Below are 27,481 nucleotides of genomic sequence, written 5' to 3'. Positions count from 1 at the left end.
GGGCCTTCGAATGTGACTCCTTTCTCTTTGGCACGGGCAGACATAGCTCACTCTTCTGGGTTCCCTAGGAACAGGCTCAGGTTTCATCATGCCAGGTGTTGGTGAGGACAGCTGCCTCAGGTGTGCAGGGTAGCCAGGCAGCTTGTGTGGAATTGTGGGAAACTTCGTGAATTCTCCCCTGCTCCTGCAGCACGAACCCTGCCAGGGTAGGGGACCAATTGACCAGGCTTGCTTGCAATTTCCTGTTTTAGTACTGAAAGTTCCATATACCCGGAAACCCCTGTCCTGGATACATTGAGATGGTTAGCAACCTTGTCAATAGCTGAGGTCCAATGGAATACTTTATTTGACTTAAGTTTGGGTTTCAACAGTGCTGGTTAAAACAAGTCTCAGAGGTACCTGCTGACAGCTTGCTGGAAGTGTGAGCCCTGAAGATGTGGCTACTGTTCACTGAAAAAGAGTCACAGTGTGGGACTCAGCAGCAAAGATAGCTTCTGGATCAACTTTCACAGTCTCTAATGCAACAATATGTCTTATATGGCAATTCTATCTGCAAATTTCAGAGGGAGCAAATAAGAAACACCCAGCAAGCTTGATGCTCTGACCTGGAGATTGGAGGTCAGGTCACTGACAATCTTTGGGGGACTCAGCCCAAGCGCTGGACTGGGTGAGTAGAATTTGGCCCCCTGTCCCACCTAAAAGAAAGTGGACATAGCTTTGGGAGGTGCTTTATTGAACTCTGCAGAGTCAAAAGAAGGCACTGAGTTATGCAGTTTTTATATCCATTTTTTATCCATTCCTCTCTACTAGATTGGAAGGATCTGACGTTCTTGTCCCTCGCAAGTCATTTTTATCCCAAATATGTGAGTGTGGCTCCTTCAAAAGAGATCACAGAAGCCATTGCAGTGTGGATGCAGCTCTACTTGATTGATCTCTTGAGCCACACATAATCTTTCAGAGATGTCACAGAAGTTTGGGGTGTCCCACTGTCCTATGGGAGTTGGGCCACCCTGTCCGAAACAAACCTCGTTAACGCATCCATGTCAGGCTTGGTGTCCAAGACACTTCCCCCATCTCGATCCCATCCTTGCCCTGATATTGCAACAGTGAACCATTGACAATATCACCATTGTCCCTCAAGGATGTGTAGCTGAGCTCGGCTGCTGCGGGGGCCAGGCAGTTGTGGGCATCTGTCCTCTACCACCCGTGAGAGCCAAAACATACAATGCATTCTTCACGGACTGCACAGGGGGTCTGAATTACAAGGAAATAATTCAATCTAGCAGACTAGGGTGAAATTGCCAATGAAAAGAATAATTTATGAGATCATCCAAACCTGTATGTGAAATTAATTCCATACACTGTAACTCACCACAGACCACCTTGTTTAATATTTTTTTTCCTAGTAATACAATCTCTCTGCTATCATTTAAGTTCCAGACAAAATGAAAACAATACAACCTTCATGTTAGAAATTAAAATTATTCAAATTAAAATTATTTAAATCTGAAATATAAAGAGCTATAACAGTAGGGAAAGTTTTAAGTAAATTTTATCTGTTATAAATGAATTCATTTGAATTGAAGTTTAAAGATACTTTGTAACAACTATACCAATCAGTAAAGAAATAGAATTTTGGCCAGTATAGTGGAACCAGAACTTTCCAAGTTACTCTTAATTCAATGAAGTTCAAAGCCCTGGCCCACAAGACACATTCTGGGTACCCATGAGACAAAAGATTGTGCTTCAGGCTTTTGTCATCTTTTCCTGACCCACCTCACAGAGTCTAGGATCCAAAACACAGCACAATCTCTTGCCCTTGAGGAGCTTATGGCTGAGGCTTTTAGTAAAGTTAATACAGGAAATAACCTAAGTGCCCAATGACAGTGAATTGAATTAAGCATATGTGGTATAAATGCACGATGGAATACTATTCAGCTATAAAAAAAAAGATGAACTCCTGCCATCTGTGACATCATGGATGGAAGTGGAGGTGATTATATCAGGTGAAATGAGTCAGAGGGGTAAAGACAAATACCAGATGATTTAACTCATATGTGGAATATAGAGAAACAAAACAGAACTAAACCAAAACAACATCTAGAAATGGCTGCAGAATTGAGGCCACTGTAGAAGGAGGGTTGGCAACAAGTTTGAAGGGGGCACAATGGAATATGATAATGGCATATGGGTGCTCTAGGGTGAGTGGGGTGTGGTGATGCACATCTGAGGAGGTGTGAACCTATCCTTCTGAATCATATACAGTGATGTAAACCAATGTTACCTCAAATAAGTTAATACAGATGAAGCAACAGTAAATAATATAAGCCAGTGCATTGTAGCACCCTGAGCTTGAGCTTAATGCCAGCCAGAGGGATTCAAGTAGGCTTCAGGGCTGAGAAGGGCTCAAAGTGGACTGGAGGCCTGGGAGACTTGAGCTGGTGGTACTGCACAAAGCCACAAACACACAGGAATTGTGATCAAGTGTCATATCATGTAACTAAAATTAGCCCTCAGTGCAAGAAAGAATGGGAACTTAGCCATCTGAGTCCACCTACTCTTGGCATCTGGCCCTCTCCTATGGAGTCTGACAAGAAAAACAAAAACAGAAAAAAGAAAAAAAAAACCTGAGTGCTGTGCTCAGTCATCTGTATAGAAATGACCCTACCCCCACGTGACTCTACTCCCTCATTTGGAAAAGGACCCCTCTCTTTCCCATTGGATTTCCTCTGTCCTGTGCCTCAGCACCACACGTGAGATTGAATTCCAACCCTGTTGTGCTGCCTGTAATGAGTCTGTGCCACAAAGATGGAAGTTAATGGATAAAGCTTGCTTTTGTCAGTTTACTCCAGCAATTGGGTTAAAGTCATATGAAAACTGTTATCTGTTGCTGCATAACAGACCATTCCAGAAACTGTAATTCAAAACTCTTGCATTAGTTCTCTCAATTCTGTGGGATGACTGGGATCAGCTGGGTGGTGCCTCTGATGGTGTCTGGGGCTATGGTCACCTGAGACTTTATTGTGCTGGTACATCCAAGGTGGCCCACTCATGTGGCTAGCGGTTGCCACTGGAGTTCAGCTAAGCATACATGTGGCTGTGGCCTGTCCATGAGCCGTGGGCTTCTCAAAACAGCGACTGAATTCAGAACATGAGAAGCAAAAGAGGGAGAGGCCCAACAGGGAAGAACCAGAAAGTTAAACACAGAAAGCTAGGCCTGGAACTGGTACACCACCACTTCCACCAGACTCTGCTCATGTAGCAATTATAGGCCAGCCCAGACACAAGCGGCAGGAAAAAAAATTCCATTTCTCAATAAAGAGAGTGACCTCTTAGTTATTTTCAATCCACCATTAAAGCCTAATTAGGGCCTCCCTGGTGGCCCTATGAAGCTATCCGCAGCCACTGCAGCATGAGTTCAATCCCCAGCCAGGGAGCTACCCACGTGGCACAGCATACCTCTCCTGTCTCACCTGCTGCTCCCCTCAGCAGTGTATTTCAGTCAGTCTGCCTGTTCTGCTCCCCGCTCTGTCTCTGGTGAATCCTCTCACCCCCCCATACCTCTGGCCTACACCCCAGCTCTTGTATGCAGAAATAAATAAATAAATAAATAAAAACTAATTATATCCTGTGCAGCTAAAGCAACATATGTAACCCAGTCTGTACCCACACAGGTCCCATCCTCACAACCTTAGTCCTCTACACAGCTCTTGCCAAAGACCCACACCAGGTTTACTTCTAGTAGAAGTTAAACCAATATCCTCTGCTTCATAGTTTTGCTCTTAAAATAGAATCACTAACCTGAGAAGGCAAATAAAAGCAGGCAGAGCTAAGAGCACAAGCCCACCCAAACACAGGGCAACCACTGCAGAGGTGAGAAGGGGAACCCCCATGGGGCAGCATCTACAGGCTGAGCAGCCAATGCCCATGACAGCTGCACCATCTTCAGAGGCAGCCAAGACATCCCCCATCACAGGTAACTGGAGAATAAGCTGATCCAAGGGAGTCTTGATAGTTTACATGTTCCTGCGGGTGCTGCTTCCTTCTACAGTACTTGCAGCACCCAAGCAGGCACCATCTCTGGGTGAGTGGGCAGAGATTAATGACAACAGCATCCTTCTTTCACTAAATATTTGGATTCACATTGCCAAATTGTCCCCTAGACAGTTTTACAGTCCTTGTTTCTAATGTACTCATATATCAAGTGTCTAGAAGACAAATACACTTAGGATACACTTAGGAATTTGCTTCAGAAGCTGTCTAGGCCCTCAATCTAAGCAGGCTGCCTTCCTTGCATCTTCCTTCTCTTCTTTCCTCAACAGGACTACTTAAGACAGCCGTGACCTCCTGATGCCAGATTTTATGGTTCATTTCCTTTTTTTATTTTCTCACTCACTTCTCCACTGTGGTGATTTTGATTTTGACCCTTCCATCCTCCTGGCTAACCTTTTCTTACCAATTTCCATTCCTTCTTAGACAACTACATGAGCTCTTCTTTCTCAGCCTAAGTCTTCAGGGATAGTGCTCCCAATTTTTTTTGTTATTCACTCATTCTACAGCATCTCTCTGGAGAAATGGCTTGATGGCATGTCACAGGTTACCACCTTTGTGGTTATTGCTCACAAGCACATTCTTTTCAATGTTGTGGTCCCTTCTAATCTTTGAGACAGCAACCTTAGTTACCAGTGGAAGATCTTCCTCTGGATGTCCTACAGGCATATCAAACTCAACAAGTTCAAAACTGAACTTGCCCCCTGGCTCTTCCCTTGCACTCCCTATTTTAGTGAGTTCTGCTTACCCAGCTCCCTGAGCAGGGGAAATGGATGGCCTCCCTCTCCCAGCATGTGGTGTTGGAAGACTATTGAATCTACCTTCTTTGTGCTTCTTCTCCCTCCCTACTACTTTCTATGTCTCTAATTCTCTTTCTCAGAGTGGTGTACCAAGAAAAAGGACTATGTAAAAAGACCCTATAGTGATGGTACTATTTGTAACCAGATAGAATGGAAGTGATAAACTGTCTTTTTTCATACTGGCCAGGAGGGACAGAGCTATTTACTTTCTCTTTACTTTTAAGAAGCTTATACCAACAACAGCCAAGTCCAGTTTGGGCCTTATGTTTCAAAAGCACCACCCCAGTCTTGGTTTTCCTGAATTTGGGGGATACGTGTGTCTTTTGGGGTTACTGGTAGGTTTCTCCTGCCATCTTCCTCTGGTCTTGGAGGAATCTAGAGCAAAAGGTACAGCATAAGGTATGTGGAAATGTGTAATCCTTTTGTCATAAATAAGGCTCTGACCTGTGGGTCATTCTCACCAAACGAGTCCCCAAGAGGCATTAGGAACCACAGATATTTGGCTTTGTGGAGAATGTATCTCAGAGATAATCCTGTCTGAGTAGCCCATAGGAGCTTTCTGGAGCTGGTCTCCACTCCAGGTCTCTGAGACCGTTCAATTTGGGGTAATATTTATTTATGTGTATGCTATATAATTGTGTTTCAGAAGCCAATTCCATGACACAAAACAGGGCTATGCCTTATTCATTTCAGTCTCTTTCTCCTCAGCACTTAGTATCTAACACATGGTAGTCAATCAATAGTTATTGACTAAGTTATTGATTGACTTTTGGTTGATAATAATTCATGTTTATTGAAAACTTACTCGGTACCACATCCAGTTCAGAACACTTTATATATATTAACTCATAACATTAATTTATTAAACGCACATAACAATGATGACATCCTGACTTTCTAGCTGAAGAAAGTAAGGTTTGGAAAAACTAAGATAACTTATTTGAACATACACAGGGAATTAGTGAAAAATCCAAAAATTGAATGTAGTCAGTCTGACTCCAGAATGCCAATTATTCACCACACCCAACACGGCTTTCTTGGCAAAAGATAGGTCAGGATCAATAATCAGTATTCAGAAAGGTTGGTGGTGGTGATGGAAGTGGTAGTGGTGGAAGGGATGGGGGTTCACAAAGCCTTAGGTATCATGGGAATTTACCCCTAAAACATTGGTTTTAGGTTAGCCAATCCAAGACAGCAGACTAAGGGAAGCAAGACTCCAGAGAGACAGTCTTTTTGATAATAAAACCTCAATGCTACCCATAAACTTTGTGGGGACAAAGGAAGCTGAAATCAGTTCCTAATTAAGTCTATCTATTTCTATCTTGGTATATCTTCTCCAAGTATTGTGTTGCCATAACATCTTTCCATTTGGACTGGGAGCTCTTTGAGGATAGACACCTTCGAGGATAGACACCTTACTTTAAGCACTATTTGTCCTTCATAATGACTAACTCAAAGGAGACCCAACCCCACGCACGTGCTCTGACTTATTGACAGATTAGAATTTTGTTGAAGCTGGAAAATAGAAGGCCCAATATGTTTATCTGGCGTTTTTAGGCTAGTGGCGACTTCTCTGACAGATGCAGTGGCTACAGTGGAACTGAACACTTGAACAGCTGTTGTGCATTATGTTTTGATGCCTGGAATCAAATCTGGTTCCAAGCAAAAAAAGAAATGTTCTGACCTTCCCTGATAACAGAGATAACCCATGGGCTAAATCCTCTTTTAGAGTTCACATCCAGTCCTGGTCTTTGCCAAAGCTGGGAGGTTAATAATCATCTCAAGTTGGTGAAAGGGGATCTAGTTCCTCCCCGCCTCCACTCAAAGGATGAGGAAGGAGCAGTGGCTAAACCCTGGAAAATTCTTACCCATGTAGAAGATTTAGGGGCAGACTCAAGAGGAAACAGGATTTTGACAGCACATTCCTAAAGTTAAGGTGAAGGCGTTTAAAGACTTACCTGCAGGGAACGCTTAGTCTGTTCCAGTCACAAATGCCTCTCCAGACCCTCCTACTTCCTCATTCTTGTCCAGTGTAGCTTGACTTCCTCATCCACTTTAACTTCTGAATCCAAATTTCTGATTCTATCATCTGCCTCCTTCCACCTACTTAAATTACAAAATCGCCTCCCTTCTTTAGGCTCCCTTGAACCCTCTTGTGCAAAGAGTAAAAAAAAATTAGAGCTAATCAGCCTCAATCTCTACTAATGCTTATAAGAATCAGAAATTCCCTTCAGTTAAAATCTGCTCAGGATAACAAAAGCAGGAAGTGGCCTTTGGTCTTCTGGTTCTGTAGAAATCACTGCGGATGGATAACCACTCTGCAATCTAAATGTCTCATTATTTGTGGTAAAGGTAAGAGGCTTTTGAAAATATATACTAACTTGGAATTGCTGCAAAGATTTTTTTTCCCTACGTCGTTTTATGACTCATTCAAGATAGCTTTGCGGTTCATCAGACCCTTGAAACTAAGTCTGAAAGGATTAACAAAACCAAACAAAATAGTACAGACTTTACAAACCTGAGACTAATCTATGAGACCAAGTCGAGAGACTGTGGCTCAGTTATTTAAGCTTCATTGTTTACATCGAAAGCAAACTATTATAATGAGCCTTGCCCCCCTGGGAAGAAGTTAAAGACAACACCTATTGTATTCTCTCTCAAAACAGAGATTCTCTCCACTCTGAAGGCTATCCCCACCCCTGCTCCATAGGGCTAGAGTTGGGAGACATATTTGTGAAATGCGGGACAGGGATGAACACCTGGTCCAAGGTGGGCTAATCAGGATTTCCTTCCTGTGACTTTGGGACTGAATTCAGGAGCGCGAGTCAATGTTTCTTCAGTTTACTATAAATGTAGGTTCGACTGGAAGCCATGTTCTCCAACATGTGTATTAGAGAAGCAGGAGTTGGTGTGGGGAGAGAGAAATGATTGACAATCAGAGGAAGGGGGAGAATTGTGGGGGGAGAGAGAGAGAACTTTCTTGTTTCCCCATAGCTTTTGTAACTCCAGCTTATGTCTGCGTGTCCACCCTTAGGTTCTGTGAATATACCCCTGTAGTTTAGTAACAAGTTTTCCACCTCTGGTTCGAATCAGTTTTTCTAACTTGCAACCAAAGTATTCTAATTAATATGTGTGGGGTTTTCCGTGTAGTTATTTAAAAAGAAAAAATTCACATATTGGAAACAAAATATGAATATAACCATACCACCAGTAATCAAGGTACTAATGATGATACAAATTAGCACTCCAATACCCTTAGAGACCATCAATTTATAGATGGGGAAACTGAGTCCCAGGAAAGCTAAGTCTTTTGTCAAGGTCATTCTGTATCTGAACCAGGTCTCCAGACTCAAAACTCCTTTCCTTAATACCTGCTAACTGAAATTGATGAATTGTATTAGTTTAACATCTTGTCTACTTTATAAAAATAGACCACATCCTCCTGCATATTCTTATCCCTATTTTTTTGGATCAAAAACTAAAACTTGAAGGGCCTCCCCAGTGGCGCAGCAGGTCTGGAAGCAGTGCTGTCCACAGCCTCTGCAGTGTGGGTTTGATTCCTGGCCGGCCAGAGAGATACCCACATGGCGCTGCAAACCTCTCCTGTCTTGCCCGCTGCTCCCCTCAGCTGTGTTTTTGGTCCATCTGCCTGTTCTGCTCCCCGCTCTGTTTCTGGTGAATCGTCTCACCCTCTCACACTTCTGGCCTGTACCCCAGTTCTTGTATAATAAATAAATCTTTAAAAAAAAAACCCCTAAAACATGAAGATTCAAGTGACTTCAACAAAGCTATACTTCAACAGAAATGGAATTAGAATTTCATTCCCAGGCCAGAGGCTCCATCCAACAGTCCACACTTCTCTCTATGTGTCCAAATCATTGTTGTGGTGAGACTGGCAAATCCGTCATGACAGGGTGTTTAGGGGCCTTTCGCCTATTCAACATTTACCGAGTACTTACCATTGCAAGGTGGGCACTTTCCCCAGGCCAGGAAAGGCAATGAGGAATAAATTCAGTTGATCTGTTGAGTGTAGGTGAGTTTTAAACAGCTTTAAACCTCGAGTGTGTGTATTGGGGGCAGTGAGGCAGGAGTGTTCAATAGCTGTTTGGGGTGTGTGAGAGGGGGTGAGATAAGACAAATTACTAGAGGGAAAGCAGAAGGTGAGTTTTTGATAGTGTCACCAGAATATAGCAAGGGGTCCCAAGCACAGTAAGATGAGTGAGGGGACTGATGCTCACTGAACGAGATAAACAGTGGAACAAGTAGCTACGATGCAGTAATTCTGCATAGAAAATGCTCAACGCTCCCTGCTCATTTCCTTGTCTGCCTTCCCCTCAAGCTAGAATGTGGTTCTTTAGGGTGAAGTAGTTTCATTTGTTTATTTATTTTGTGAATTCCCAGCATATATTAGTGTGTTGTGGATCCAGTCAAGGGAGCCTTTAGTCATGTTGAGAGGTTGGAAAACATAAGGAAAGCTTCCCCATTGAGGTAATTTTTACACGAATCTTGGCAAGGTGAGCTGGTCCTTGGTGGTGTCGGCCAGAAACAGACAGTTGGGTTTGACCAAGTCTAGGGAAATCTTTGCTTTGAACCAGATATCACAACATCCCTCCTCATGAAGACATCTCTCTTGTGATTGTAGAAATGCAGGAATGTGTCTGGAGGTGGGAATTGGAATTAAATCTGCAAGGCTAGGGAATGCAGAAACGGGAAGATGGAGCAGACGCAGGACAGTGGGTCTCCATGGTCCCAAAGTCCACTGAACTAAGGGATTTTAGGGCTGGCCATTTAAAAATTTTTTATGAAGAACCATCCACAGTCCCCTTATCAATCATGAGGGCATTTATTGTCAAGAGCAGCCTATTTCTGTGTCCTGTAAGCAATGAGATTTAATTTTTATTTCTTCAACAGATTTATCTTTCCCCTTGGTAGATCATTCATTTGCCCATTTATTCATATATCATTTACAGGCATATCATGGTGGGGTAGTTTAGGGGAGATTCAAAACACAAATTCACATATGATTTTACCATTAACAGCTTATTAGTTCTGTGTGCAAAACTGTTAGGTTTTCTGTCATTTAACCATAACGATAACACACAGAAACAAGTGGAGGTTAAAGAAAAAAAACAAACGCTGGGCAGTTGCAGTGATAACTCAGTTGCAACAGGATTTAAATACCAATCAATTGGCCTAGACCAAATTTCCAAGGTCATGAGGAGCCCTGAAAACCTCTGTATAATAAGGTAAGTTTTTCATTAATCTTTTTATTTTATGGTGCAGGAAATTGGTTGAAGCTGTCACAAATAATCACTATTGAGAATGTTTTCTGGGAAGAAGAATGCAAAGATGACTTCTCACCAAGGTCACCCCAGAAAGGGGAGGAATGTCCTTGTCACAGCCTGACCGGTGGTATTACCACTACTCTTTGCCAAGTTGTACTAGAAGGGCTGGTCAGAGTTCCAAAGTGCAATATTATATTTCCAATTAAAGTGTAAAAACAAACCTTTTTCATAAAACACATTGGCCACAGTACTGGGAAGTGACTACAAAGCCCAGTGCTGATTGAGAAAAGCTGAAAGCAGACACTGTAATTGATAAAGGAGATAAGTCAATCTGTGTCCTTTAAAGAATAATGAGTTCCATTTTTCATCAAAAAGATCTCCTTGTGCCGAAGAAACATTCTTTCAATAAATCTACTTAATGGTTTCCCCTCTAATGATATATAACATTGTGCTTTAGAACCAAGCATCTTAGCAGGGACTGCAGGCCACCCAGCATTTGCAATGCTAATTCAACCCCAAGGAAACCCAAATGGTTCCCAGGAAGCACTGCTATTCTAGGAAAGTACTTGAAGGCCTTTCTGGGCTCTTCAAGCAGGTAGACAGGATAGAATTTTAAATAAATATCCCATCACTAGAGTTGAGATCCTATGCAAATTTACATGCCCTGTCCCCACACCACTCTGGCATGTTCAGGACTGCATCAGCTCCAAGGGATGACTCGAGTCTGATAGTCCATGAGTTAAATGCTTCAGATACTTGGGTTGTGAGAACTGATTAGCTTTGTTTGTTCCCTGAGCTCATCACTCTCCCACAGCCCTGCTGACCTGGTGTTGTTTGGTCCGCGGCTGCAGGAGGTGGGCTATGTTTACTGCATTTGGTAAACTTAAGATCTACTTTAATGATCCTGCCTGAAGTAGGACGGTCTACTGTCCTGTTTCCTGTTCCCATCAAGGGCCTAAGTCTCAGGTGGCAAAGGTGGAGGGGAGAAAGGGCTTGGTCTCTTCTAAGGAAATTATTTAGGGCCCTCTGCACCCTGCGCTGGGCAGCAGGACTTTTATTTTTTCAAATTCAGCTTACCTTTGTGAGCCTCAACTTTACACATGTGCTGTTATCGCCACAAGGACCCATCTTTATGTAACAAGACCTATTTCCTCCACCGGCACCCAGCCCTTCCCATACCAGCGGACTTCCCCACATGGGAATCATTAGAAACAAGCCTAGAGTTATTTCCTTATGTTGCTGTTTGTTTACTCTCCAGTCGCGTGTGAGTCAGTCACATCATGATTTGTGCTGGTTTTGCTTGTGAAATCTTACATAATTATATTCCTATTGTCGTGCAGGTCGAGCAGTTAGATCATATACTGTTTTCTCATTGCACAACGTTTGCAAATCAATAAGGAGAAAGCCTGAACAATGAGTTGACATTGGCTGGTCGGGAACCGGCTCGAGTCACCCGGGAGGCGGCTCTGCAGTTTCGCAGACATGGCCTGTAGCCCGGGAGCCCCGGCCTTGTGTGAGCCGCTGCGCAGGATGACGAGGCCGGGTGGCGGCCTTCGGGATGGGTTTCGCCGAGGTGGTATTTAAAGAGCTGAGAGTGAGGGAACGAAAGAACAACAATGACAACACTTCACACAGAAACCAACCAAATTTTTACTGCATTTGTTACACGCTGGATTCCCACATGCTGGTCCAGGGTGGCTGGCTACAAGCTGGCAAGACTTTTACGGCCCCTCCAACAGGCTTTCCTTTCCTCCCCATGTACATTATTTATTTTGATCCTACTCACTGTCTCCGCTCCAGAGGCAGTGATGAAAAACACTCGTGGTGCACACGGCGAGTGGCTACGACACACGGATGGGGTGGGTGGGCCTTCCACAACAGAACGTGGAATCCGAAGAAACAAATGGTCTGTAGAGGCAAGACGCCTCCTTCGTGGTCAACAATATTAGGGAGCTCCAAACCCACAACTGCTTTTTAAAAATTTGTTTTTTCTGCCTGGAGTATACCGGAGCTAGTTGTCCCTAACATGATTTCATAGTTTTGATCAAATGTCTGACCTGATTTAGAACCTGTGTGTTGGCGGACTTCTTTGTGTAGAGCGCCTTGAAGTTATTCAACACGGATACAGGATGAGGATTATAAATATTTGCGTAAAAAGAGAAATTGTGTGACTCTATATGAAGACAACAACCATCACATTCCACAGCACGTCATTGGTTAATTTTTGAATCTTCAAGCATTATTTAAAACGAAAGAGAGAAGGTAACTGAACACAAGCGCCACGACAAAACGATCATTAACAACAGAACCAAGCCCCACTTCTCTATTAATCATTTAAAATTTTTACCTCTGTTTCTAACACTTCTCATTAATTGTTATTTTAAGCTCCAGTAGCAGGATCAGATTTCTGCTGCCTTTGGGCAAATGAGTTATGGATCTGATCTCAAGTTCCAGGGAAATGCTCAAAGTTTTTATTTTTCCCCCGTTGAATAAACAGTACTACGTATATTATCTCTTGTGTTAGAATAGTGTTGTCTTCACATAAGACTCAAATAATGATATTAGTCATTCATTTCCTTAAACACAGACACCCTCATGCGTGCTGACAGGTTTATAAGGATGCGGTGGCAGCCGTGGTTCTGGGAGCTGCTAGATGACCGACTTTGATTTCTTGCAGTCCTGAGCGATGGAGCCCGGGTGTGTCTGGTTATTGTCCGCTTTCTCTCCCAGATGCTGGGCTTGTCTGGAAGATTAATACATTAACAAGAGCTGAAGGTCCAGGGTTGCACGTCTTCAGACATGTTTATTAGCAGATGGCACACAGGATTCAAAGGTCACCACAAAAGTGACATTTTAAAGTGAAACAACAATATTTATGTTCAGATAGTCTACTGATGAGATCATGTGGAAATGTTTTTGATTAAATTAGCTTATAAATGGTTGCCAATCTATAGACAACTTAAAATGCCACGTCTGTTTACCAAATGTTTTCTTCTCATGCTGTCACCTTTAAAATATTAATGACTGAATGCTGTTTTGGAGGTGTCCTGGTTTAACTGTGGGATCAATACATCTGGTTAACTTCCTGGGTTATCTATCTTTTCATTCTAAAAATGTTATCTCCTGTGTGTGTTCTGAAATCTCACCTGCTATTACTGCCCTGAAAGACTCTTTGGGTTCTACTCTGTAAATACAATTACTTTTGATTACTTTAGTATAAATCGGGCTTCTGGAGAGACCTCAAATTCAGTCTCTTAGATAAAACACGATGCTCAAATCTCATAACAAAGCCAAGAACTGGATTTCAGAAATGCTCACTTGAGCCGCATGTTTGCCTTGGCTGCCCTCGGGAGCCTCACTTTTGTGACAACTTGCTTGTGTTTCATATAACAATGGGAGGAACAAAGTCCAGGAAGGAAAGGGAGCCCCCTCTTCTCAACTTCTTTTTCTTTTCTCTCTCTTGTGCCCACAAGATAGCAGGAAAGAATGAACATTTTTACCTCAGAACTTGGTTTAGCCAGGGAAAGCTCAGCAGTACAAAGTGAAAAACAAGCTCTTTTAAGTTCTGCATGTCTCTATAGTCAAGAAAATGCACATAAACATTTCCAACAAAGTCATGAAAATTCAGATATAATTATCAGTAGAGGATTAAAACACTCACTGACATTGTTATGAATAGGGCCATATATACGGTTTTTTATCTTTTTACATTTAATTGGATGATTTTATAAGGCATGATGGTCTTGTCTTGATTTTTTTCACATTATTACCCATGTCTTATTTTTTTTACAGATACAATATTACAAATGTAAAGATATAAGATTTACTCACTTTTCAAGAGACCCTTTTTCAATAGTCAGTGTCCCTTCCATTGGATCTAGTCCTTGTTCAGAAAATTGTTTCAAGGCACTTAAAGCTGCCTAAAAATGAAAACAAACACACAAATAAATAAGGAGATCTATTCACTGACTTTAATATAACAGATAGTTGTAGAAAAAATTTGACTTACATAGTTAACACTATCATCCTCATTAGTACAAATAAATATTTTTGCATCATTCAGTAAAATTACATTTGAAAGGCTGTATCATGGAACAATGTATTAACTTTATTTCTTTTATCTATTTGTTTGTTTAGGGTGGTAAAGAGGAACCTCCCCAAGTCTCAGTCCTTATCTTCATCCTTTTGTAAAATCACCATGTTTTATTTGCAAATGGAGCCCATCATGCTTTGAAGATGACTTTGCAGAATTTCTTTAAACATTGCTCAAACTATACATTCTCTTCCTACAGATGTGTGAATATCAGAGTTTTCAAACCTGGGTACTCTTTCCTAAGTTAGTATTCAATTTCATTGATATTAAGTTCCACCAGGTCACAGAATGTGAGCAGAGAAGTGGTCCCTAGCCACGCACACACACTGAGGGAATGGCGTGAGGATATCCTGTGAGGAGAGAGAAAACCCTTCACTCTCAGCTCCTAGGGGTTCTGGGGAGGCAGGCCCGGCCACAGCAAAGCCTCCCAAGGTGTTGATATGCCCGGGGTGCGTGGGATGCTGAAGGGTGTTGACAGGCTGGTGGAGCCTCGCTGGATAGCTGGGAGGCACGAAAAATGTGCTGCTGATAAGATCTACATAACTTGTTGACACTCTTGTGCATGTTCCAAATTGTTATTTCTCAGAATAAGAATTTGGTTCTTCTCCCCTCCTCCACACCCACTAGTTCTGAGCACTGTCAGAAGGGCTTAGTTGAGTCTGAGGTAGGTGTGAGCAGTCAGGGTTGTTTGAATCCTGGAGATCCTGCTGGGTCACACTTTGGGCATCTGTATCTTCTCAACTGCCTTTTGAAAAGAGTTAACTTTTGCAGTTTCCCAGATTTTTATCTACCCGTGCTCCTTGACTTAAGTGCAGGTTCCTTTTTAAATTTTTTTCCTTGTAGCATTTTTTGGTTTTGATTTTTTAGTTAACAGACTTTTTTTTTTTTTTGAGCTGTTTTACGGTTGCAGAAAAATGAAGCAGGTAAGAGAGTTCCCATACACCCTCCTCCCCCCACACCCAAGACTCCCCTTCATAGGTCCCCCATTATTGGTATCCTGCATTAGTGTGGTGCATTTGCTACAGCTCCCTAGCAAATATTGACACATCATCATTAACTAAAGTTCACAGTTTACATTAGGGTTTACTCCTTGTGTTGCATATTCTATGGGTTTTGACAAATGCATAGTACCTTACCCACCACTACAATCTCATACAGAATGCTTTCACTGCCTAAAATTCTCATATTTCACCTGTTTATCCCTACTCCTAATCCCGCCAAGCCCCTGGAAACCACTGATATTTTTACTTTCTGTATAGTTTTGCCTTTTCCAGAATGTGACATGATTGGAATAATGTAGTAAGTAGCCTTTTCAAACTGACTTCACTTCATGGCTTGATAGCTTATCCCTCTTATCGCTGAAAATATTTCATCATGTGGGTGAACGTACCACCGTCTGTTTATCCATCCACCTGGAGGGACAGTTTGGATGCTTCCAGTTTTTGATGGTTATAAATAAAGCTGCAATAAACACCCTGTGCAGATTTTTGTGTAATAATATTCGCTCCCACTTCCTTGGTTTTTCTTTCAATTATTTAAATCACAACTCCTATATTCATCCCAAAGTAACAATACATTCTTTTCTTTTTCTTTAGACTACTGCTTCCTCTCAACCCTCTCCACTGGTCTGGCTAGTAGTGGCTGAAGCCCACTCACGTCTACAGCCCTGGCCTGGGTGTGCTGGTCGGAGGAATGCCTCACACAGGCTCTCTGTTTTCACCATTATCTTTCTGAACCTGGAGTCATGCAGGGATGTCAGTGGCCCATGTTCATACCCACAGCAGCTGTCACAGGCTGTGGTGGCAGGTAAGCACTGACCTCAGTAGGGTAGGAGCAGTGGGGCTACGTCATTAGGGTACAGTCACAGGCGGAATTTTATCCCATCGAGTCATATGTTTAGGTCCTAACTCCTCCATATCAGAATGTGATGTTATTTGGAAACAGGGTGACAACAGGGTACAATTAATTAATGTCAAACTGGAGTAAGGTAGGTCCCTAATCCAATATGATCAATGTCTTCACAAAGGGGGAAATTTGGACACAGCCATGAACACAGGGAGAACACTATGTGAAGAGACAGGCACAGGTTGGAATAATGTGACAGAAGTCAAAAAATGCCAAAGATTGCCAGCTAAGCACTATAATGTAGGAGAGAGGCATGGAAGAGATCCCTCATGGCCCTCAGAAGGAACCAAGTCTACGGTACCTTGATCATAGAATTCTAGCCTCCAGAACTGTGAAACACTAAATTCTGTTGACGAAGTCACTCAGTTTGTGATACTTTATAACAGCAACCCTAACAAACTAATAGAGAAACATCATAGTTCTTTAAGGATAGTAACCTCTTTCTCTGATATTTTCTTTTATTATCCTTTTGTGGTTAAAAATTTTTTTTCATTACAGAAAAATCTTAATATAGACAAGGCAAAAAGAATGTGAAAATATTCACAATCTCATTTCACCACAATTGGTGTGTGTCTTTCTATGTCTTCTTCCTCTAACTACATATTTTCACTTGGATCGTATTTTAGCATTGCTTTGTAATCTGCTCTTTTCAATGAATATGAACAACAAGCGTCTTACATCTCAAAAGGAAAACACCAGTAGCATCAATTTCCATGACTCAGAGTATGCTGTGGACTTCATGTACCTCCTGTATCGGGCCAATCCCTACTATTGGACATTTAGGCCATTTCCAACTTTTAAGCTGTTGTCAACATGCCAGAACGACACCAAGATTCCGGACAGATAAATCTCTGACTACCACCTCAATCATTTTCTGATGATAAATTCCTAGAAATTGAATCTCTGGGCCAAAGATCGCACACTTTGAAAGCTCTGGCTGTGAGCATTCTTCTCCCTTGCAGAGGCCCTGTGAAGGCCAACAGGGTGAAGAGTGTCTGCTTCCCCAGGTGCTTTTGGAATAGCCTCTCAGAAGCACTTTGTGGATTTTTTTAAGCAGACCAGTTTTGTCATTTTTATGGACCCACCTTCTTTTTAATTTGTCTGTCCTGATCATTTGCCTTATTCATGGGTCTTGGCTTTCAGTGGATTTTGGTTGCTCTCAAAAGTTAAATTCCCCCTTTTCCAAAAGATCCAGATGTGGATAATCCTTTTCCCCCCAAAGAAGAAATTTCCAGAGGGATCTGACTCTCATTTAGAGTCAATTAGGTGGCTTCTGAGGTGCTTCCAGGTTCTGAAATGCTGAGGTGGCTGGGCAGCCTTCCCAAGTGACTAGGCTGAGAACAGTCCTGTGGGCGTGTGCCTTCTTGTGGGCTTGTTATGTGAAGCTGAGCTGAGTCCAGCGTCATGTGTGTGTAGAGAGCTAAGGGCTGGGCTCTAGCTGCGGGACTCTAAAGACCAGTCCATGCTGATCTTTCCAGATAGTCCAACTTCACAGTCTGGATGAATGAACTTTGAGTTCTTTGTATAGTCCACAGTTTTGAACAAATGAATAACTATTTTGCTTTAATCCATTCATAAGGGAATTATTGGCCAGAATGTTGTTTTCCACCAATCGCTTCCCAAATGGACTATTATAGAAGGCTGCTCAGTGCCCAAAAATTAAATTTGCAATGTGATATTGCCGAATGAGACTTCTGAGAGCCCCAGGGCTTCTTGGTCCTGTTTTATTCTCCAATACAGCTGAAATGACCAACCAAAAACTTTTAACTTACAAATATCATTTATAGGCTAATTGTAGCCCATTTTTACTAGTTGCTTTCAGAATACTCAGACCCTAATGTAGCCTGAATGTCAGGAATCAAATGATTTTCCTCATCAAGTCAGGGTCCAGTAAACATGCTCTCTTCCACCCGAAGGAGATACATATACGTGAGAAGCCCTGGCTCAGGGAGCAGGTTCAGCATTTTAGCTCTTGCAAAATCTCCTGGATGATTTTATCAACATGTCAGGCATGTCCCCGTGCACTATAAAAATGACCGTCATCACGCAAAGAACATCCCACAGGCTGGAATGGCGGTGTGCTCTTTCACTCGATGCCACGAACGGATTTTCAGAATTCTTGTTCGGCTGCTTCCCTCTAAAGGTATGCTTCAAGGCTTCCAAGTAACATTCCCTTATCTGTCTGATGAGATAATTCAACCCACATCTTATTGATAACCCTGAATACAATCACTTATAAATATGAGAAGACTTCACTCTAATTTATGAAAGGCAATGAAGGTGATTTATCTTCTCTGTAAACAGTGAGAGCTACCTCTTGATGAGCGTCGCTCCACCCCTGTCATGAGATCTCAGGTGTTACCACAGCCCTGCAAGGTGGTCCTACCCGGAAGGAATTCAGTAACCTACTGGCACTCACACAGCTAGTAAATGGCAGAGATTTGAACCCAGACCACATTCTTGAACACATTACATTAGTTTCTCCAAACTTTGTTCACAATCAGCCTCCCCAACTTCAGGATAGCTCCCTTCAGTACCATTATTTCAGAATTGCTTTTATTACCTCTTCCATATTCATCCTATTCATTATTTCCACAATTATTTGAGGTAAAACCTTATAAAATAACCTTCCTGTTATTTTATGAGGAAATGCGGGGTCACATGGTCAGTTACCAGTCTCCAGCCTTCTTAACATTCTGGGTTGACTTCTGGGGATTCATTGAGCATTTCTATAATATACGCAGTTTTGGCTAAAACTAAATTACTCTAGCAATTTTCTTGTCACCTAGAATTACCCAGTGACCACAAACAGGGTGACTCTATTCTCCTTGTCTTAGCATTCTGGGGGGTACTGAGTCTTGCTCACTCAAGTTTATTTCTTACCTCCTGAGGTTGTTGGCAGGAGGGAGAAACAAGAGTGAGGACTTGGGTGAGAAGGTGGGCTGTAAGGGACTCTAGTGAAAGCAGGCGCTGGGATGGCAAACATGAAATGGACAGAGAAAGAGGTGAAGTGTTTGGCTGTGATTTATAGACAGTGATAAGCTGGATGTGCTAGCAAGGCAGAGATGGCAGGAGCGGCCGACCAGGTGACTCCTCTTACAGGTAACTAGGTAACTTATCCAGCGGCTTCCTCCCACCCTAACCCTAAATTCATCACCCTCTCCTACTTTCCCAGAAAAGACACTTTTCATATTAAAAAATTCCATGAAATGAGATGCATTTGCTTCACATAATTCAGCAAAATGTCCACAATAAGATTAGGTGGCAGTGCCCCAAACAGCCACATTACATTTAGAAAGATCCAATTATTGATTATTCCAAGGAACAATGTATAATGGAGTGACTTTGGGAACAAATATTAAAATTTAACAGTCCACAAAAATGTTTTACTATGTACTATCTCCTATTCTGTCTAGAAGATGGTAAAATCAACAAAATCCCCATGTTTAAATGACTCGAACTGAATAAATGGCTACTTGCTAGAGGCCAGCTGCTTTTAAAACAATTTAAGAACATATTATAAATATACTACATGATATTAAAGGACGCCATTTGGAGGGAGGGGGGAAAAATCAAATAACTTTCATGTGGGGAGACTTATTTGAAGTCTGATTACCAACCAGGTTCTATATTGTCCATTGCTGAGAGGTAAACAGATAACAAGATGTTCAGCTGCTACTGTCTGCAGTTCACCCTTTCAACATGGGCAATTTGCTGTGTGATAAATGTAAACTAATCTTGGGGAGTCGTGGGAAGGCAGTGATTCTGGGTTCCTTAATGAGGAACATCCTGAATGATGCTTAAACCCAAGTTGTGTAACTTCCCACACAGTGTGGATTTGAGAATTTCAAAGATACACTAACATAAGTACCCAGAACCCTCATACAACTTTGACCACAAACAGACAACTAAATGATTTCATCTCCAAGGTCAGAAATTGTTTTCCTGTCAAATCAAAACAAACTCACTCAGCATCCATTTGTATGTTACCACAGCCTACCAACTGGAATCTTATTTAATTTCATGACAATTTATGTGTGCTAGGATTTTGTTTTTTCCTTTAAGTGTATTCAAGGCAATACAACTAACCTCATTTGAAAGGGGAAAAATTAAGTATGTATTTTAAAGAAGTAGATGACATTTTCTTTTCTTGTTCCTGTCTTTTCGGCTCAACACTCATATCCACTTGTGTATGTGTTTTCCTCAGAGCGGAGCATCTGCGTAGATACATTGAAATATTTTTGTTCCCAAAAGATTTTACAACTGTTTTGTGAGTAAAGCCCACAGGTTCTAGAACAGATGTCGCTACCATTTCATGTCTTGCTTGTTTTGTGTGTAGTTATAGCAATGTCAGAAACTTGATGCCAGTAAGATACTTTCCATGACTGTTTGTTGTTCTTGGTGTGTGAGCGCCCCTGTGCACACATGTCTGCATGTCCACAGAATGGAGGTGGGGTTTTCCGGTCATTTTTGTCACTTCCAACTTTGTCAATTAGCCATTCCAACACAAATTAGCCACTTGTGTTGAAACCAATGCATAATCTCCCTGCTTCCTTCTTCTGGGTTTAAATAGGTTATGATGACAATGTTGCGGCATTAAAGTCATACTCAAGAAACAACGATGGTCTTCATTAGCAAATGTAAATTTTAATCATCCCTTTATGACGTGCAGTTCTTTTAGGAGTCTTTGAACACAGTGCCCAATGGGCCCTTTTATTTCTGTTTTCCATTCCTCACTTTTCCCACTGATTTTATATCCTGAATCCCAGAAACAGACAGGTTGTTTCTATTAAAGTCCGTGGTAACCACACATGTCCGAATGTGGCCTTCATTTTTTAAGTCAGTCTTCAGGGTTTGTTTTGCTTTGCTTTTCCCCCTAAAGTGCTTGCTCATGTGAAGTTTTCCTCAGAGCAGCTCTAACTGCTAGATTCATTTCAGAATGCACACAGTGGCCATGCACGCAGCTCATTAAATCAGTCTCCTTCAATGAGAAAATGACAGGTTTCAAACGTGAAAGTCGTCATTTGCAGTCGAAGACCCTCCTAACTTTTCATTTCAACAATCTTTGAGAATGATTATAGTAAATGGTTCAGGTCACTGAAAAACCAGAAGGTTCTTCAATAAGTTTAAAGGCTAACTTGCCAATGAATGTGGATTTTAATATTTCTAAGTTATAATTTTCTTGCTTTACAAGGTCTATAACTGAATGCCAGGTTTCTCTTTATCTAAAATAAGAGAAAACCAAAGGAGAAATTTATATTTCTAAATTTAATAACATTATGATAGGATCCTCAGTTGATTATATTTCAGGTGAATCAATGACAGAATTTTTTTTTTTTTTAGAAACAAGTCTTTTTTTTTAAAGATTTATTTATTTATTTATTTATGTATTTATTTATTTATTTATTTATTTATACAAGCACTGGGTACAGTCAGAAGTGCAGGAGGGTGAGAGAATTCACCAGAGCCAGAGCGGGGAGCAGAGCAGGCAGAAGGACCGAAGTACACTGCTGAGGGGAGCAGCGGGCCGCAGGAGAGGTCTGCCTGCCATGTGGGACCCTCCTCCGGTGGCCGGGGAGCAGCCGGGGATCGAACCGGTGCTGCAGAGGCTGCGGGCAGCTTTGCAACCCAGCGCTCAACCGCTGCGCCACCGGGGAGGCCCATCAATGACAGAATTTTAAAAATAAAGTGAAAAAAGGCTCACCCCTGAGTTTTAATTAAGCCATTTGCTGCCCTGCTTTCTAACAATTTTATTATACCCCATCCTTTCCATTTATGCTTCCACAATCCTGTGGGTTCAGGTAATTTCCATAAAATTGGTACTTTATGGAATGGCTTACTGTTAGAACAAAAGGATGTCAGCCTGCTAAGGTGATGGCTACTCTTTGTGAAAAGGTGGGGGAGGGGCAGGAGACATTAAGATTAGACATTATACAGTCAACTAAAAGAAAGAACAGGAATTTGGACTATAGAATTTGGGGAAATTAGTACAAAATTGGACATTTAAACTGCAGATTTAGCAATCACCATTATTTCTTCAGTCAGGTCCTTGAAATGGGTAATCCATGTAACTGCCAACCTTGACAACATTACATAGTCAAATTTAAAGCAGGATTAACTGTGTTAAGGAATGTCTTCAATGTGTTTAGAAAAAGCTTGAGCTGCAGCATCCACACTGCCATGCTTTCCTCCAACTGTTTTACCAACATGATTTCTTTTCAAATCTGTTTTACTAACATGATTTCTTTTCAAATCTATCCTTCATTTAATTTTTAATATTTGTTCTTTATTTTTCATTCAACAAAAAAGTCCCCTCTGTAATGGCATTGACCAAAATTGCATGGGTAGTTCAGTGGTGGAATTCTCACCAGCCAAAACACGGCATCTGACTTAAAGAGGAGTCCCCATGAATGACACTGCATTGCTGTCTGTGTTGGGCAGGTAAAAGACCCCAGGGGTGTGTATGTCCCAATCCCCAGAATCTGAATGTTACCTTAATGGCAAAAGTGTGCAGATGGAATTGAGTTGTGAATGCTGATGTGGGGACATTATCCTGGATTATTCAAGTAGGTCCAATCTAATCACACAAATCCTTAAAATCAGAGACCCCTTCCTTGCTTTGGTCAGAAAGAAAAATGATACTGGCAAAAATGGTCAAAAGGAATGAAACAGTTTTGGTTTTGAAGATAGAGAAAGGATTGTAACAGGGTGGTCCTCAGGAAAGGGGGAGGTTCCAGGTTCCCTGCCCCATCCAAATGGAGGGTGAAGCTGAGCAGAGAGAAGAAGCTGCAGAGGAGACTGAGAAAGAGGGAAACAGGATGGAGCCAAAAGGAGACCTGGAAGAGACACATGGAGTCTAGAGACACATGAAGAAACTGCGCTTGCCTTTTGGTTGTGAATCAGGTGACACAGATGTAGGTGAGACCCGTGGGGAGGTGACAATGGCAGCTTTTATCTTGATTTTGATTTTGCTCTTCTCCTTCCGGGCTTGTCTGGTTGTTTCTGACCCTTTTCTGTGGGTCCCCACTGGAAGATGCTTTAGACTTGTGGCAGGCTTTGGGGCCTTGCTCTGGGTCAATCCCATTTGGATGGAGTTTTACCCATGAGGGGATGGGAACTTTGGGTGCTTGATTTAGAAACTAAATTCTTTGCCTTTCCTCTATTGTTTCCTAATTGTATTAAAGTTCCTTCCCACTAAAGTCTCATGTTTTGTGTTTATGCGGCGGATGGTAGAACCCATTTAAAGTAGACAGTTTTGTAGGGTCTTGGGTGCCCCTCTCCCTGCCCTGTAACAGATTTGGCGCCCAACATGATTTAGGACAGAGCCATCTGTGTTTAGTCAGCCCCATGGGGAAACTGGGTCTTGGGTGCCCCTCTCCCTGTCCTGTAACAGGAGGACAATTGCTAAGGAATGTGGGTGGCCTCTAGGGCTGCAAAGACAAGGAAACCAATTTGCTCCTACAGCCCCCAAAAGGAATTTCTGAAATCTTAATTTTAACCTAGTGAGACTCTGGCTTGACTTCTGACTTACAGAACTCTAAGATAATATATTTGTCTTGCGTTAAAACACTAAATCTGTTAATTTGAAGGGGTAAGAGTATGGCACTTAGAGTCTGTTACGCCTCGATTAAAATACCAGCTCTACTGCAGATTTGCTATATCTTTATGAAAGATATTTTATCTCTGAGTCTGTTTTTCATCATTTGTAAATTGGAGGCCACAAAAATCTATGGCACTGGATTGTTTGAGGGGTTAATGCCTGAACCACAGTGGTGTTTATTTAATAAACAAGGGCTTTTATTACAACCCAATTTTATACTTAATACTCTATCTCTTGGTTAATTTTATCCAGCTTCCTAAATATTTTAATTTTTTTCTGACACATGGCTCAATGATCTTTTTCCCTAAGAGAGCTCTATCATTATGCCTCCCCATTAGTAAAAAAAGCATTAATTACTCCCTGTCAGCATAAACTTGGTATCCTTGGCCTGGCATTCAAGGCCCTCCATTGGCTGGCCCCGTCCCACCTCTCAATCTCATTAAGTGCAATTCTGTCACAGCACGTTTCCCGTTGTTAAGACTCCATGCAGAATATGATCCCCAAACCAACAGACCAGTCACTAGCTGTGGGAACACCTGGCACCAGGGTTGGTGTTATCAACAGCTCTCCAGGCAGTCAGCTTGGAAGCATATCAACATTTTTGAAGCCCTGGTCCTGTGGATCTTCCACTCTAGTCAGAACCTTCTACTTCCAGTCTGCTGGAGACATCTGTGTTTTCCTTCCTCCACACCTCTGCTCCTGCAGTCTTCTCAACACCGAGGGACGGACTTCCAGGACTCTCAGCCTATTTCCCACCTATGAACTTCTGAAAGCCCTAGCCACTGTCTCCTTTATGGTGAGTCTTTTCCAACTTGTTTGCTTGCTGTCTCCCAGGCAGTTGGTCAGGTCACGACTGGTGGAGCCAAGTTCCTCTTTGAAATCACCACATTGAATTTATAGGACATCTTCAAGGAATATTCCTTGATAGCTATTCCATCAGTTTCCATCTGAAGGTCCTCAAACAGATAAGTGCTTGTAGACATATTTCTTCTGTTTTCTATTTTCAGAGCAACTTGTCTTCACTTGCTCTCTCCTGTGCAGGGCCTCTCTAGAGTTTCTCTATGTGGAGACGCTGTCTCCTTACAGTCCTAGCTGCAGACTCTGGCCAATATGCCATGGGATAGATGATCCCAGGACACACATCCTTAAAAAGATGGACCTGAGAGGAGCTTCTGCCCCAGGAGAGCCTTGTTCTGCAGGGCAACTGTGGCTGAATTCAGTGTCGGCAGCCCCTCATCCACTCCCACTGCTCTGAGGGGCCATTCAGTATTTCTGAATCTTTCGATTTTACTCCAGAGAGGAAGTGAAGCATTCCTGCTGACTGCAGGTATACACTGCTCTGTCTAGAAATTCTATTTGAGTATGTGATTGACATGGCTAAGAAAAATCTTACCTTACTGTTACTAAATAATTTTTGTTGCTTTTAGTGTATAGTGGATTCCATGAGATAGGGGAGGTTATGAGCAGTGATGGTTAAGTAATATAGCCTATAAAGTTTTGTTTCATTCTGAATCTTTGGTTATATTGAAATAGTGTCCTCGGTGGGAAAAGCAGGTAGCTTGCAGGCTTGCTGATTCTCTCAATGGGTGAGGCAAGTCAGAAGTCTGATTGGTGGTCAACCTGGTGACTGAACTACAGCAGGGAGGGGACCAGAATGGACTTTCATCTCCATCATGAATGTCTCCTGAGCACCCTATATATATATATGTATATATTACATATATGTATAATTATTATTATGTTATATATACACATAACATCTAATATATAATTATTATATATGGACTAAATTACATATTATATATGATTTTATATATGTAATATAAAATGTACTATATATAACAGACCTGGACCAATTCTACTTCTAACTCATTTAATCTCCACAGTGCCACAAGTAGGCTGGTGTCTCATTCTGAGTTGAAGAGGAGGTAACTTTTGCTGATCAACACACCCTGCCCCCCACCTCCCAGCAAACACTCTCCTTGCTTTTATAATAAAACCCCAATTTCTGACATGGGCCCCAAAGCCCTATGTGACCTCACCCCACCCATAGCTCCAGTATCATCACCTACCACATTGCCCCATTCCCAAAGACCTGCAATCACACTGGCCTACTTGCTCTTTTTTTTTTTTTTTAAAGATTTATTTATTTATGTATACAAGAGCTGGGGTACAGGCCAGAGGTTTGGAGGATGAGAGGATTCACCAGAGACAGAGTGGGGAACAGAACAGGCAGACTGACTAAAATACACTGCTGAGGGGAGCAGCGGGCAAGACAGGAGTGGTCTGCTACACCATGTGTGTAGCTCCCTGGCTGGGGATAGAATTCATGATGCAGTGGCTGCGGATAGCTCCAAAGGTTGTGTCTTAACCCCCTGAACCACCAGGGAGGCCCTGGCCTATTTGCTCTTAATAGAATATTCTGCACACAGTATGAAGGGAGTTCATACTCTTTCCCCTAGACTTTTCTGCCAGTTTTTCACAAGGCTCATTTCTCACTTCATCCACTTCCCTGTTCAAATTACTCCTCCTAACCCTGACCCTAAATGAGCTGCACTACCTCCTCCTACCTGACATTCTTGAGTCTCCTCACACTGTCTAACTTTTAGTACTTGTGGTCCCTAAATTTTATTTTATATTTAACCATATCCTTGTTTATTGTCTGTCTCCCATTAGATGGTAAGATCCATGAGGGCAGAAATTTGTCTATTTGGTTTATTGCTAAATACAGTTATTTATTAATGACAAGGTTATGTTCCAAGAAATGCATCCTTAGGCAGTTTTGTCACTGTGTGCATGTCATAGAGTTCAAATTACATAAATCTAGAAGGTATAGGAAACTATGCATGCATGTGTGGAATAGCCTGATGCCGTCATTGTTGACAAAACATCATTAAGTGATGCATGACTATATCACCATCTAGAATAGGAGATGCTCAACATATACATATAGGCTGAAAGTCTGAAAAAGGGAATGAATGGTTAAAACCAATAACCAGTAACAAAACCAATGTTCAATCATATCTTGCCACCGCATTATTAATAACAGCATTATTTTTTTTTTTAAGATTTATTTATTTATTTATTTATTTATGCAAGCAATGGGTACAGTCAGAAGCATGGGAGGGTGAAAGAATTCACCAGAGCCAGAGCGAGGAACAGAGCAGGCAGACTGACGAAATACACTGCTGAGGGGAGCAGTGGGCGCGGCAGAAGTCTGCGCACCATGTGGGACCCTCGCCGGTGGCCAGCTATTGAACCTGTGCTGCAGAGGCTGCGGGCAGTTTCGCAGCCCAGTGCTCAACCGCTGCACCACCAGGGGAGGCCCAATTAGAGAATTATTAACTCTCAGAAGTTCCTTATGGAAACCTGGGAGTAGATCATTTTCCTTATTATTAATATCCAGAAATAACCACTCATTTGATGTTTAAAGATCAATTATTCAGCTTGAGTTCATATCAGCTAAATATTGGTCTTTCAAATGAAGAAAGTTAAATGTGATTGGTCTCCAATTGGATGTTCTCAAACATAGTAAGCTTATTCTATGCCAATTACACTGCTGAAACATTGGAGGAAACTTTATTAGAATTAACTTCAATATTTTATTAGAAAGCACTTCTTTTTTTTTTTTTTTTTTTAAATTAACTGAAGGGGCCTCCGTGATGGTGCAAGGGGTTAAGTTACAGCACTGTGGGGCTGTCCGCAGCCACTGCAGCTTGAGTCCAATCCCCGGCCAGGGAAGTGACCC

The 27,481-nt window shown here is 41.9% G+C and overlaps 1 protein-coding gene and 1 pseudogene across 3 annotated transcripts in view; one reads left to right on the top strand and one right to left on the bottom strand.

The window, feature by feature from the left end:
* Nucleotides 1-11,744: 11,744 nt before the first annotated feature.
* The window catches only part of STAU2 (staufen double-stranded RNA binding protein 2), a 251,657-nt gene continuing 235,920 nt past the window's right edge, over nt 11,745-27,481 (bottom strand). For 2 of the 3 annotated variants that reach the window (XM_037505302.2, XM_054692178.1), the window contains 2 exons: nt 13,967-14,055; nt 11,745-12,878 (listed from right to left, as the gene is read on the bottom strand). In XM_037505302.2, coding sequence (XP_037361199.1) covers nt 12,785-12,878; nt 13,967-14,055 — 183 coding nt within the window. In that variant the 3' untranslated portion in view covers nt 11,745-12,784. The remainder of the gene's footprint in view (nt 12,879-13,966; nt 14,056-27,481) is intronic. The other variant, XM_054692180.1, reaches the window with a different exon arrangement.
* LOC119256660 (60S ribosomal protein L5-like) overlaps nt 18,204-27,481 on the top strand; it is a 57,493-nt pseudogene continuing 48,215 nt past the window's right edge.

This window comes from Talpa occidentalis, unplaced genomic scaffold (assembly GCF_014898055.3).
Source record: "Talpa occidentalis isolate TD23 unplaced genomic scaffold, MPIMG_talOcc4v2.1, whole genome shotgun sequence".
NCBI classification, from domain to species: Eukaryota; Metazoa; Chordata; class Mammalia; order Eulipotyphla; family Talpidae; genus Talpa; species Talpa occidentalis.
Note: the sequence above shows the minus strand (reverse complement) of the source record. Positions and strands in the feature narration are given on the sequence as shown.